Source organism: Zea mays, unplaced genomic scaffold (genome assembly GCF_902167145.1).
Source record: "Zea mays cultivar B73 unplaced genomic scaffold, Zm-B73-REFERENCE-NAM-5.0 scaffold_253, whole genome shotgun sequence".
NCBI lineage: Eukaryota > Viridiplantae > Streptophyta > Magnoliopsida > Poales > Poaceae > Zea > Zea mays.
The window spans coordinates 63,519-75,901 of NW_023366875.1; the positions used below are offsets into that span (position 1 = coordinate 63,519).

The 12,383-nt window shown below is 35.3% G+C and overlaps 2 protein-coding genes and 2 non-coding genes across 4 annotated transcripts; 3 read left to right on the forward strand and 1 right to left on the reverse strand.

Annotated features, from left to right (window-relative positions):
• Positions 1-900: 900 nt before the first annotated feature.
• LOC118474331 (ribulose bisphosphate carboxylase large chain) lies at positions 901-10,817 on the reverse strand. The gene has a single exon (XM_035963715.1). It carries the CDS (start codon positions 10,779-10,781, stop codon positions 9,330-9,332), a length of 1,452 nt encoding a protein of 483 aa, XP_035819608.1. The 5' UTR covers positions 10,782-10,817; the 3' UTR covers positions 901-9,329.
• TRNAP-UGG (transfer RNA proline (anticodon UGG)) lies at positions 1,503-1,576 on the forward strand. The gene has a single exon. It is a non-coding gene; the product is annotated as a tRNA-Pro (tRNA).
• Positions 1,714-1,787, forward strand: TRNAW-CCA (transfer RNA tryptophan (anticodon CCA)). Its single transcript has one exon. It is a non-coding gene; the product is annotated as a tRNA-Trp (tRNA).
• Positions 9,295-12,379, forward strand: LOC118474330 (ATP synthase subunit beta, chloroplastic-like; the record flags this gene model as incomplete). The annotated part of the gene is made up of 1 exon (XM_035963714.1): positions 9,295-12,379. A coding segment is annotated over exon 1 (840 nt), but the record flags the coding sequence as incomplete, so codon positions are not given.
• Positions 12,380-12,383: the final 4 nt, after the last annotated feature.

Sequence of the window (12,383 nt, forward strand, 5' to 3'; positions counted from 1 at the left end):
GTTGTTTGAATTTACGAAAAGGTTGCTTAGATTTATGAAAAGTTTGTTTGGATTTACGAAAGGGTTGCTTAGATTTACGAAAAGGTTGTTTAGATATATACATGATTTATTCCTTATTTTAAAATTTGAAAAAAAAAAATGGATTTCTTTCTTTTATTAATTTTTGATCCAGAACCAGAAGAAGTAGTCTTTCTTTGGTCCATATATTATTTGATTAAATCAAAATATACTATATAAATTGATTAAATCAAAATATACTATATAAAAATATAAAAAATCCAAATATATAAAAATAAAAACCCTCTATACATATGAAATAATATCTACCTAAAATCAGATGAGTTGATTTGTATTTAGTATTCTATCTATGTTCTATATATTTAATAAGAAGTTCTTACTCTTTCTGTTCTTTGGAAAAATCGAACACACGATGCTCCTATTTCTTTATTTCATTATGAGTGGTATGCTTGCGACAATAACGACAAAATTTTCTTAATTCTAATTGTCCGGGCGTATTGTGGCGATTCTTTTGAGTACTATATCTAGAAATCCCCGTCGATTCCTTATTGGTACCCTTTCGAACACAACTAATACATTCCAAAATAACTCGGATTCTAACATCTTTGCCCTTGGCCATGAACCTCCTTTCCTTTTGGATCGACTTAACTTAATTCTTATACCTATTCTTTTATTCTTCTATTTTGGATCCAAAGAAAAGAAGAAGAATAAAATCCATAGAAGTTCCTAACTAAAAATGTGATTTCTAAAGATTTGTTGTAATTCTTCGAATTATCGAACAAATCCAATCCAATAGAATACAAAATTTTTGAAATTCGTAAATTAAGTAATAAAACATAGAGAAATAATTAAAGAATACAATCCTTATCCATCTTTTCTTTCTTTTTGCTTCATATACTAAAAAAGAATTCAAAAAGGGGAAATTTTCGTCATGTCACGAAGAATTCTATCTCTCGCATAGGAATAACTAGAATTAAAAAAAAGGGAATGACAAAGCATCTGGGAATAAACGATTGATTTCTATCAATAAACCTGCTAAAGCCCCAAACCATAGAGTACTTAGCACGGGTGCTACAGAGAGATATGTTTTTATATCCCGCATTGAAAATCCTCCTTCCGTATTGGAATACATATATGATCAGATACTCTTGCCCAAGATCCTTTGTATTTCTTTTGTTTAGGCGAAATTCCTAACTAAAAAAACAAAATAAATATTATATATATATAGAATGAACCGTATAGACGAGATTTTCCTATCCCTAAAAAAGATGACCCCTTCTTCCTATACATTACTAAGGAATAGTAGTCTTTCTTTTATAGGTGAAATTTGACTGGATTTTAGTTTATACCCCTTCCTTGATTATATGAGACCAAAAACAAGAAATGACAAGAAAGTTCTATATGGATAAAGAAATAGAAGAAAATTACGATGTGGAAAACAAGAAAGGAATTGTGTACAATGGCATTGTACAACAATTTGGAAAAGGGATGTAGCGCAGCTTGGTAGCGCGTTTGTTTTGGGTACAAAATGTCACAGGTTCAAATCCTGTCATCCCTACCTATTAATTCTCTCTTCGTTATGGGCAGTAGTGGGGAGATCGATTAAAGTGGGTATAACTTGAATTTGTGGATACTATACGGACGTGAGACACGTTAGGAATAGAAAAGGATTTTCTTTTTTTTTTTGTTTTGAAAGCGCTCTTAGTTCAGTTTGGTAGAACGCGGGTCTCCAAAACCCGATGTCGTAGGTTCAAATCCTACAGAGCGTGATTCCATATATCTTATGTCGAAACTAAAATAACTTAAAAAAAAACAAAGTAGAATTGCAACTCCAATTTGACCTCCTCCAGACCAGAGAGGAGGTCAATCAAAAAAGAAATATTACTCAATCAAAGATCCAACTGATCCCCACGCCTGTATTGCAAATACGCAGTCACGAATAATCCCGCTAAAGTAATAGGAATTAGGCCTAAGACGATTCCAAATAGAAAAACTTCAATCATTTCGATTTGTTCGAGGGGATAAAAAAAGAGGTACGATCTATCTCTAAATAATAGTCTAAACTACCCACGAATCTCAATGACCAAGAAAAGAATTGGTAATTAGTGTGGAAAAGAGTCTAGAATACCAAGAATCCAAAAGAAAGATTCTTCTATTCAATTCATTTCAAATAAGACGTATCTTGTTCAAGCTAATAAATAGAGCTGGGGTTATAGTTAAAGCAGCCAGTAGAAAACCGAAATAACTAGTTATAGTAAGCATGAAGGGGTTCAATTCCATTTTTTTTACTACACTACATATGTTGGTAAAGCACTTACCTAAGTTTAAGTTATGGAAAATTCATAATTCATCGGTTATTTTAGATAATACTAAAAAACAAGATAGAGTGAGATACAGAAGTGTAAAAAAAAGAGAAAATCGATTCATCAGACGGAACATGAGTCCCTAATTCCGAATCAAGAGATTTGTTGTGGAATCTGTCAGTTAAGTAAACTAATAATATTAAGAACTAGATCATCTAACCCCATTGAAAAATGAAATTGGATTTTCGGGAGAATTTTGGAATAAAAGATAAATAAAGAATTGAATTTGAAAAAAAAAAAAAAAATTCTTTCTATTTCGGATTCGGATTATTTCTTTTTTAATAGGATGGATTTCATCCTCTTTTTGGAGCAAATTTTAACTCATTGTATTCCATATGGAATAAGAGGAGAAGAAAAGCATTCCACGACCCCCGAGGGGCCCCCTCAAAAAGGGAACTATTCCTAAAATTTACTTTTTTTTATTTATTTTTATTCGTTTTTTGAACCCCAACAAAAGTGGATTCAAAGTTACTTCAATTATCCTTTTCTTTTAAGTTCTTCTTGTAAAGTTCCATGCTTGCTGTTTGGTCAAGAAAATTAGACCTAATCCAACAAACAAGACAAGGATTGATTACGAATCTTGATTCTTCAAAGAATGTATTCCGTTTCTTTCATAACGGATTATCCGCTATTCGATTTTCTATTTATTAGATATTATTTTATGCTAACCAATTAAATTCCTTTAACTAAAAAGGGATCGATTTTGCATATACTTATCTTTGTATTGCGTCAATATGAGAATATCCTTCCTAAATTCTTTATCTTATTAATCATTAACTTAGATTTTCCCAAGATCTTGGCCGCTATTCCAAATTAAATTATTCTACTATTCCGAAGACAATGAAAATAAGTAGGACCCAAAAAATTGTGGGGTTCTATTGATGCCTTGAATAACATGTAATTTTCCTATAGACAAGGAACAAAAAAGAGAAAAAAGGAATTCTGTTTCGGGACCAAGCAAAACTGGATTGCTGTGCCATAGGAAGGATAGCTATACTAATTCGGTATACTCAAAATACACCTTTGGTACAAAATTGACAATCTCACAAGGATGAAATATCAGTAATTTTCTATTTACTGGTGGATCCCATCTTTTACGGAATCAATTCCTTTTTTGAATAAAAATTTTGGGAGCTCAGCATGTCTGGAAGCACGGGAGAACGTTCTTTTGCTGATATTATTACCAGTATTCGATACTGGGTTATTCATAGCATTACTATACCTTCCCTATTCATTGCGGGTTGGTTATTTGTCAGTACGGGTTTAGCTTATGACGTGTTTGGAAGTCCTCGACCAAACGAGTATTTCACGGAAAGCCGACAAGGAATTCCATTAATAACCGACCGTTTTGATTCTTTAGAACAACTAGATGAATTTAGTAGATCCTTTTAGGAGGCCCCCAATGACCATAGATCGAACCTATCCTATTTTTACAGTGCGATGGCTGGCTGTTCACGGATTAGCTGTACCCACGGTTTTTTTCTTGGGATCAATATCAGCAATGCAGTTCATCCAACGATAAACCAAATTCCAACTATAGAACTATGACACAATCAAACCCGAATGAACAAAATGTTGAATTGAATCGTACCAGTCTATACTGGGGTTTATTACTCATTTTTGTACTTGCTGTTTTATTTTCCAATTACTTCTTCAATTGAGAGAAAGAAAGAGAGTAGTAAGAATTCTCTTATCCCATTTGGAAGGATACCATCTTTATAACTATCCATGACTGTTTTTGTCTCTAGCATGACCACTTGAGAAAATGTGGAGGAAAGTAGGGGAAATGGCCGATACTACTGGAAGAATTCCTCTTTGGCTGATAGGTACTGTAACTGGTATTCTTGTGATTGGTTTAATAGGTGTTTTCTTTTACGGTTCGTATTCTGGATTGGGTTCATCTCTATAGTAATCGGAGGATCCAGATTGTAAACATGAAAAAGTAGGAACTTAGCGGGTCCTTACTCCCCTTTATCTGATTAGAGCGGAAAGGGCCCGCGGAATTCTTATTGTTATAACGCGGTTTTGTTCCATAATCTAGAAATTGGTTACCTATTTCTATTTGTAAAAATAACAAAGAGAAAACCTTTGCTCTGATGGTTGGAATCCCTCCATTTATTCTTTGTTTGTTAATGATGTTAGTGAGTGAAGCAATCCATCGGTCGATTTAAAGCCCCCGCCTTTCGCCCATAAAATGGATTCACTCTTATGAAGCAACAAGAAAGAGGGGAGAGGATCCAGTATTTTATTCCATGAAGGAAGTATCCTGCAAATCGTTGATTTAGTTTAGAGTAATAAACTAATAAAACCTTAATCAAAACTACTCAACTAGCCTAAAAATCAAAACCACCCTTCCATGGGAGGGTATAGATTTTTTTTTACAAAATTTCTGTAAGTTCAAAGTTGAACTTAATTCAAAAAGTAAAGCAATTCTATTTGCTCACAAGAAATGTGTCCCCCGCCATACCTTCTTTCCCTCTGTTTGTCCACTACCGCGCCCGAACCTAAGCAAAGGAAGTCCAAAAGACAGACCCGAATAAAGAATAAATAGTAATCTTTGACAAAACAAATAAGAAGAAAAATGATTCTTACTTCGATACAAGAAGAATCGACACAAGAAAAAGGCAAAAAAGCCTTTTTCTTGTGCCCAATAGAGGATTAAGAAGACCCACAATTCCTCCTAAAAGGACTTGTTCCTTTTATTGTTCTCGTCTTTGCCTTGGATCCTCTTCTTTTGCATGAGATAGAAATAAGGAATTCCAGAAATCGAGGCTTTTTTCTCACTTGATGGTAAGAAATCCCAGGATCTAGAAATTCATTTCGTACAATTGAACCTTTTCAAACTGTTTCTTTTTGAGAACCAAAAAAACTTGTGCCAAAATAACAGATGCGAAGAAAAACAAAAGGCCTTGGACGCGCAATGGATCCTGAAGCACTATTTCTGCATCCCCCTGACCAAACCCTCCTACATTAGGATTGCTTGTTAATGGTTGATCAAGCTTGATTGATTCCCCCTCTGAAACAAGAAGTTCTGGCCCGGGAGGTATAATATCAATCACTTGGCGTCCATCCGATGCATCCACTATGGATATTTCATATCCCCCCTTTTCTTTACGTAGTATTTTTTTTACTATACCTGTTGACGTAGCATTATAGACCGTATTGTTACTCTTGCTACCGTCAGGATAGATCTGTCCCCTTCCTCGGTTTCCCCCTACATATATGGGATATTTTAAGAAATGAACGTCTTTTTTTGTAGCGGGATCGGGGGAAAGAATGGGAAAGACAATTTCACTATATTTCTTACCGGGAACAGGGCCTATCACAAGAATATTTTTTTTATTGGGACGATAACTCTGAAAAGAGAGATTTCCTATCTTTTCTTTCAACTCAGGAGAAATACGGTCGGGCGGCGCTAATTCGAATCCCTCGGGCAAATAAGAACAGCACCCACATTCAACCCTCCCTTTTTACCATTAGCAAGAACTTGTTTCAGCTGCATATCATAAGGAATTCGAAGAACTGCTTCAAATACAGTATCAGGAAGCACTGCTTGGGGAACTTCAATATCCAAGGCTTATTAGCTAAATGGCAATTGGCACATACAATTCGTCCAGTTGCTTCCCGCGGGTTTTCAAACCCTGCTGCGCAAAAATGGGATATGCGTTTGAAATAGATGTGCGAGTTATTACGTATATCATGATCGATACAGAAATCGATCGAATCATCTGTTCCTTTAACCAAGAAAAAGTTTTTCTATTTTCCATGTCCAATCGCGGATCCCGGAATTTCTACAATAAATTAGATAGGTAGCTAAGCTAATCTAGTTCCCTATACACGAGTCTGTTGTCATTCTACTGCAATAGTTGTACTAGAATGATGAATACCTTGAGCAGGTAGAAATAGAAAGAATTTTGTTAAAAAGGAAAAGGGCTTTCTTTCTATTTCTAAAGGAAGAAAAGAAATATGCTAATTTGATTAATATTAGGAAATGAAATGAGTGAGTTTATGCTTCACTAATTGAATGATAAATGACTACAAGTGAAGGAGATAGACGGTTTAAACAAAAAAAGACCCAAAATTTCAAACACGTGTCTAGAATCACAGGAAAACTACAAACAAAAATAGTGAAATTAGCTCGTTAGGAGCCCATCCAAGATTGTGTAGACCCAACGAATTAGTAGTTCCCAACCGCGGGTAGAGTGAAATCCAACAAAAAAATCAGTAACTAAAAGAATAAAAAAAGCTTTTATTGAATCATTTAAGTTATAGAAAAATTCCTGAACCCAAGAATTCAAAATGACAAGTTCTTCTTTACCCAGAAAAAAAGAACCACTTAGAATAGCCAAACAGATTATATTTGTTGAGAAATGCAAAATGATATGGAGATGATCCTCATTATCTATTTTGGCCAATTGTATTATTTCCTTGTGTATTCCTATAGGAAGTTTTTGTACATGTGTCTTCGGTTTCTCTTTTATCATTTCGTCCAAGAGAAAAAGTTCCTCTAATTCTATGAATCCTTCTAGAATCCTTTTCTCTTGAATATCAGTTAAGAAAGTTTCGGATTGCTGGTATTCCACCAATTCTTAATCCAAAGTTCCAGACATTTGTTAAAAGAGAAAGAGACTCCCCAGGGCAAAAGATACGATAAATACAAGATATAAGAAGAAGGCAATGCTTTCTTTTTTTCATTTTTGATCTGTAAGCTGAATATATATGATATTTCTTTTCTTTGAAGCAAAAATTCTATAACAAGGTTTGAGACCTTGTGTTTGTATCTATTTCTCTTTTTGTATACTAGTGGAATTTCATTGTATTGGGTTCTTTCTTAGATCTAAATGGAGTGGAATAGAGAAATAAAAAAAGGCCTTTCGTATAAAAATGGAAGAATAGTATGCCATATATCTCACTTGGACAAAACAAATTCGAAGCAATTTTCTCTTATCCTCGTTTGTTCCTTCCTTTACTTTAGATAATACCGAAAATCCCCTTTACAATTGCAAAAAAAATTGCAATTGGTTACTCAAAATACTTTCAATGGTACACGCAAGAAATAGGCCAATTCGGCAGCTTTTTGTCAATTTCTCGTGGAGTTAAAAAACTTCTCATCAGTACGAGTCAAAGGGAATGACCCCTGGCCCCGGATTTCCATATAAAGGATACGACGAGGATAAAGACCCTCTTTAACCTGAATTCTAATTGATTGGATATCCCGCACAAGGAATTAAGGAAGATGCGACGTTTTTTATTCCAGGGAATCCCCAACGAAAAATGCAACACTATTCCCTCTTTTCTATCGAATCGGTCATAACACACTGCCTACATTCCATAAAATAGTGCACACAAATAGGAGCTAATGAATAGGCCCGCGATTCCGTAGAAAGACATCACGGACCCCCTGTGGAAAAAAAAGAATTTGTTGAGATGGAAGTACAGATATCATATTCTTACCAAGATAACTGGAAGCCCCAACCGCTAAGAATCCTAATGAACCTAGAAAAAGAATACAGGCCCAGAAAAAATTACCTCTTTTTCGAGAACCTTTTAGAAGTTCTATCCATATGTGTTCTGATCGCCAATTCATATTAGATATACTAAATCCAGTAGCGGTCAATTGAAATTGAGAGAATAAGCTAAATGATTTTTACTTTACTTTTTTTGATTCTGAAATAGCCTTCAGTAGCTAGTACTCCTGTGAAATAATTGGTTAGATACATTGACTTTCTATTCAAAAAAAATTAGTGGATCCACTTAAAAAAAAAAACTCGCTATAGTCGGCTACGCATATGCATGCATTTATGCTCGTAGCTTATATCTGCATCCATAGACGTTTTTCATTTGTGTGTAGAAAGAGCTACATACCCTATCATATTATAGTACTTACACAAAAAAATATCTGTATTATGATCCTGGAAATACATTGAGAAAATTTGGCCCCGTCGTTTCTAGACAATCTTATTTTTCTGCACATAAAGAAATAAGGAAGTCATTGCAATTGCCGGAAATACTAAGCCTACTAAAGGTACGAAAATAGAGGGTAAGTTAAAATCTGTCATAGAATATGTGTCTCAATTCAAATTTACTATTTCTATCTATTCGAAATATATCTTAAGATTCTTATGATATAATTAAGTATATCTATTATAAGGAATATTGACTATTGTATTTTTTAGTTTACAAAATAAAGATTTTTTATAGATATAGAATAAAAAAGTATTCTATAAAATAAATGAATGGAATTGATAATAAGAAAATTGCAAAAAAGGGGAACTCAAAAGGGGAACTCATTAAAATAAAATATTTTATTTTTCTTTTCCCATTCTCATCGCCTTTCTATCCTTCTAATCGAACTTGAAATTGGATTCAAAAGAAAGCTATTGTGAAAATAAAAGAAATACCTCTTTCAGAATACCCTTTAATTTAAAAAGTAGAAGTGGAATAGAATACCCAGTTGAAGGGTAATGATCATACGTCTGTAATGCATTGTATGTCCCAGAATAGGTCCCATTCTTCTACCCTTTCCGGGTAGTCGATGGCTATTCACAGCTACTACCTTAACACCAAAGAAGAGTTCGACCCAATGCTTTATTTCTGTCTTAGTGAATCCCGATTCGACATTAAAAGTATATTGATTCTTTCCCAATAAACGAAGACTCTTTTCTGTAAATACTGCGTATTTGATTCCATTATCGTACGATAATACTATATTTTGATTTATATTTGTTTATTGTATTATACCTTTCTATATTCTAGATATATAGAATAGAAGAATCTCGATTTGTCAAGTCTCATGATCGTATCAAGATCTATTTCAATTCGGCTCAGTCTTTTTTTTTTTTAGAAAAGATTGAGCCGAATTGAATTGCAATCAATTAGAGGAATAAAGAAGAATTACTGCATTTCTTAACTTATTTTTTCTCTTTCTATTTTGCTTTTTTTTTTATTTTATATGGTATCCATCGCTTTGAAACCATCAAATTTGATCTCCTTCCATATTTCACAAGCTGCGGCTAGTTCAGCACTCCATTTGCAAGCTGCTTTGATAATTTCATTACCTTCACGAGCAAGATCGCGCCCTTCGTTACGAGCTTGTACACAGGCTTCTAAAGCCACACGATTAGCTGCTGCACCAGGTGCATTTCCCCAAGGATGTCCTAAAGTTCCTCCACCAAATTGTAATACGGAATCATCTCCAAAGATTTCGGTCAGAGCTGGCATATGCCAAACATGAATACCCCCAGAAGCCACCGGTATAACACCTGGCATGGATACCCAGTCCTGAGTGAAAAAGATACCGCGAGAACGATCTTTTTCAATAAAATCATCGCGCAATAAATCAACAAAACCTAAAGTTATTTCGCGTTCCCCTTCTAACTTACCTACTACTGTACCGGAGTGGATATGATCTCCCCCCGACATACGCAATGCTTTAGCTAATACACGGAAATGCATACCATGATTTTTCTGTCTATCAATAACTGCATGCATTGCTCGGTGAATGTGAAGAAGTAGGCCGTTGTCGCGGCAATAATGAGACAAAGTAGTATTTGCGGTGAATCCTCCTGTTAAGTAGTCATGCATTACAATAGGAACCCCTAATTCCCTTGCAAATACAGCTCTCTTAATCATTTCTTCGCATGTACCTGCAGTCGCATTCAAGTAATGCCCCTTGATTTCACCAGTTTCGGCTTGTGCTTTATAAATTGCTTCGGCACAAAAGACAAAACGGTCTCTCCAGCGCATAAATGGTTGTGAGTTTACGTTTTCATCATCTTTGGTAAAATCAAGTCCACCGCGTAGACACTCATAACACGCTCTACCGTAATTTTTTGCGGATAATCCCAATTTTGGTTTAATAGTACATCCCAATAAAGGACGACCGTACTTGTTCAACTTATCCCTTTCAACTTGGATACCGTGAGGCGGACCTTGGAAAGTTTTTGAATAAGCAGGGGGAATTCGTAGATCCTCCAAACGTAGAGCGCGTAAGGCTTTGAAACCAAATACGTTACCCACAATGGAAGTAAACATGTTAGTAACAGAACCCTCTTCAAATAGGTCTAATGGATAAGCTACATAACAGATATATTGATCTGGGTCCCCAGGAACGGGCTCGATGTGATAGCATCGTCCTTTGTAACGATCAAGACTGGTAAGTCCATCAGTCCAAACAGTTGTCCATGTACCAGTAGAAGATTCCGCAGCTACTGCAGCTCCTGCTTCTTCAGGCGGAACCCCGAGCTGAGGAGTTACTCGGAATGCTGCCAAGATATCAGTATCCTTGGTTTCGTACTCCGGGGTGTAGTAAGTCAATTTATAATCCTTAACACCAGCTTTAAATCCAACACTTGCTTTAGTTTCTGTTTGTGGTGACATAAGTCCCTCCCTACAACTCATGAATTAAGAATTCTCACAACGACAGGGTCTACTCGATATGGATTAGGCGTAAATGAAACCTTTGCAAAAATCTAAAAAAAAAGATATTTAATTAATATCAACTCATTAAATAAAAAAAGGAGTATGCTTAAGTTAATGAATATGTTTTTCATATATAATGTGTACACCCTGTGTACGTTCTATCCTATAGGAATTTTACTATAGGAATTCGATAGGAAGGAATTCGATAGGAATTGAGTTGTTGTTATGGTAAGTTAACACGGTTCGTTATTAAACCGTGGATTTGATTCACCAAATCCATCATTATTGTATACTCTTTGATAGATATAGCGCAACCCAAACCCTAATCTTTATTTTACAATTTTTAAAGTTCTTCCCCTTTGATATTTTGAATCTAAATACCTAAATACTAAGAAAATTCTCTGTTGACAGCAATCTATGCTTCACAGTAGTATATATTTTGTATATCGAAGTCCTAGATAGGAAAGTAGAGTAGGCACAGATCCTTCACAAAAGGCGAAATTTATATGAAAAAAATGGATTGAACTTTCCAACGGATTCATTCCATAAGTAAACGATTGAATGGGATTCGCTTGGGCAACGAAATCAAGTGCGAGTCCCCTTTTCTTTTTTATTGAATTAACTAATTCATTTCCTTTTGACTTTTGGATTTTTGGATATTTTTTTTGATTTGGCATTATTCAACAAGAAAAAAAATTTCGACAAATTCCTTTTTTTTTGAAAATTATGTGATAATTATGAGAACCAATCCTACTACTTCGCGTCCCGGGATTTCCACAATTGAAGAAAAAAGCGTAGGGCGTATTGATCAAATTATTGGACCCGTGCTGGATATCACTTTTCCCCCGGGCAAGTTGCCTTATATTTATAATGCTTTGATAGTCAAGAGTCGAGACACTGCCGATAAGCAAATTAATGTGACTTGTGAGGTACAACAATTATTAGGAAATAATCGAGTTAGAGCTGTGGCTATGAGTGCTACAGAGGGGTTGATGAGAGGAATGGAAGTGATTGACACGGGAACTCCTCTCAGTGTTCCAGTCGGTGGAGCTACTCTCGGACGAATTTTTAACGTTCTTGGGGAGCCTATTGACAATTTGGGTCCTGTGGATACTAGTGCAACATTTCCTATTCATAGATCTGCGCCTGCCTTTATCGAGTTAGATACGAAATTATCTATCTTTGAAACAGGTATTAAGGTGGTCGATCTTTTAGCTCCCTATCGACGTGGAGGAAAAATCGGACTGTTTGGGGGGGCAGGAGTAGGTAAAACAGTACTCATCATGGAATTAATCAATAACATTGCTAAAGCTCATGGAGGCGTATCCGTATTTGGCGGAGTAGGGGAACGGACTCGTGAAGGAAATGATCTTTATATGGAAATGAAGGAATCCGGAGTAATTAATGAAAAAAATATTGAGGAATCAAAGGTAGCTCTAGTCTATGGCCAAATGAATGAACCGCCGGGAGCTCGTATGAGAGTTGGTTTAACTGCCCTAACTATGGCAGAATATTTCCGAGATGTTAATAAGCAAGACGTGCTTTTATTCATCGATAATATCTTTCGTTTTGTTCAAGCAG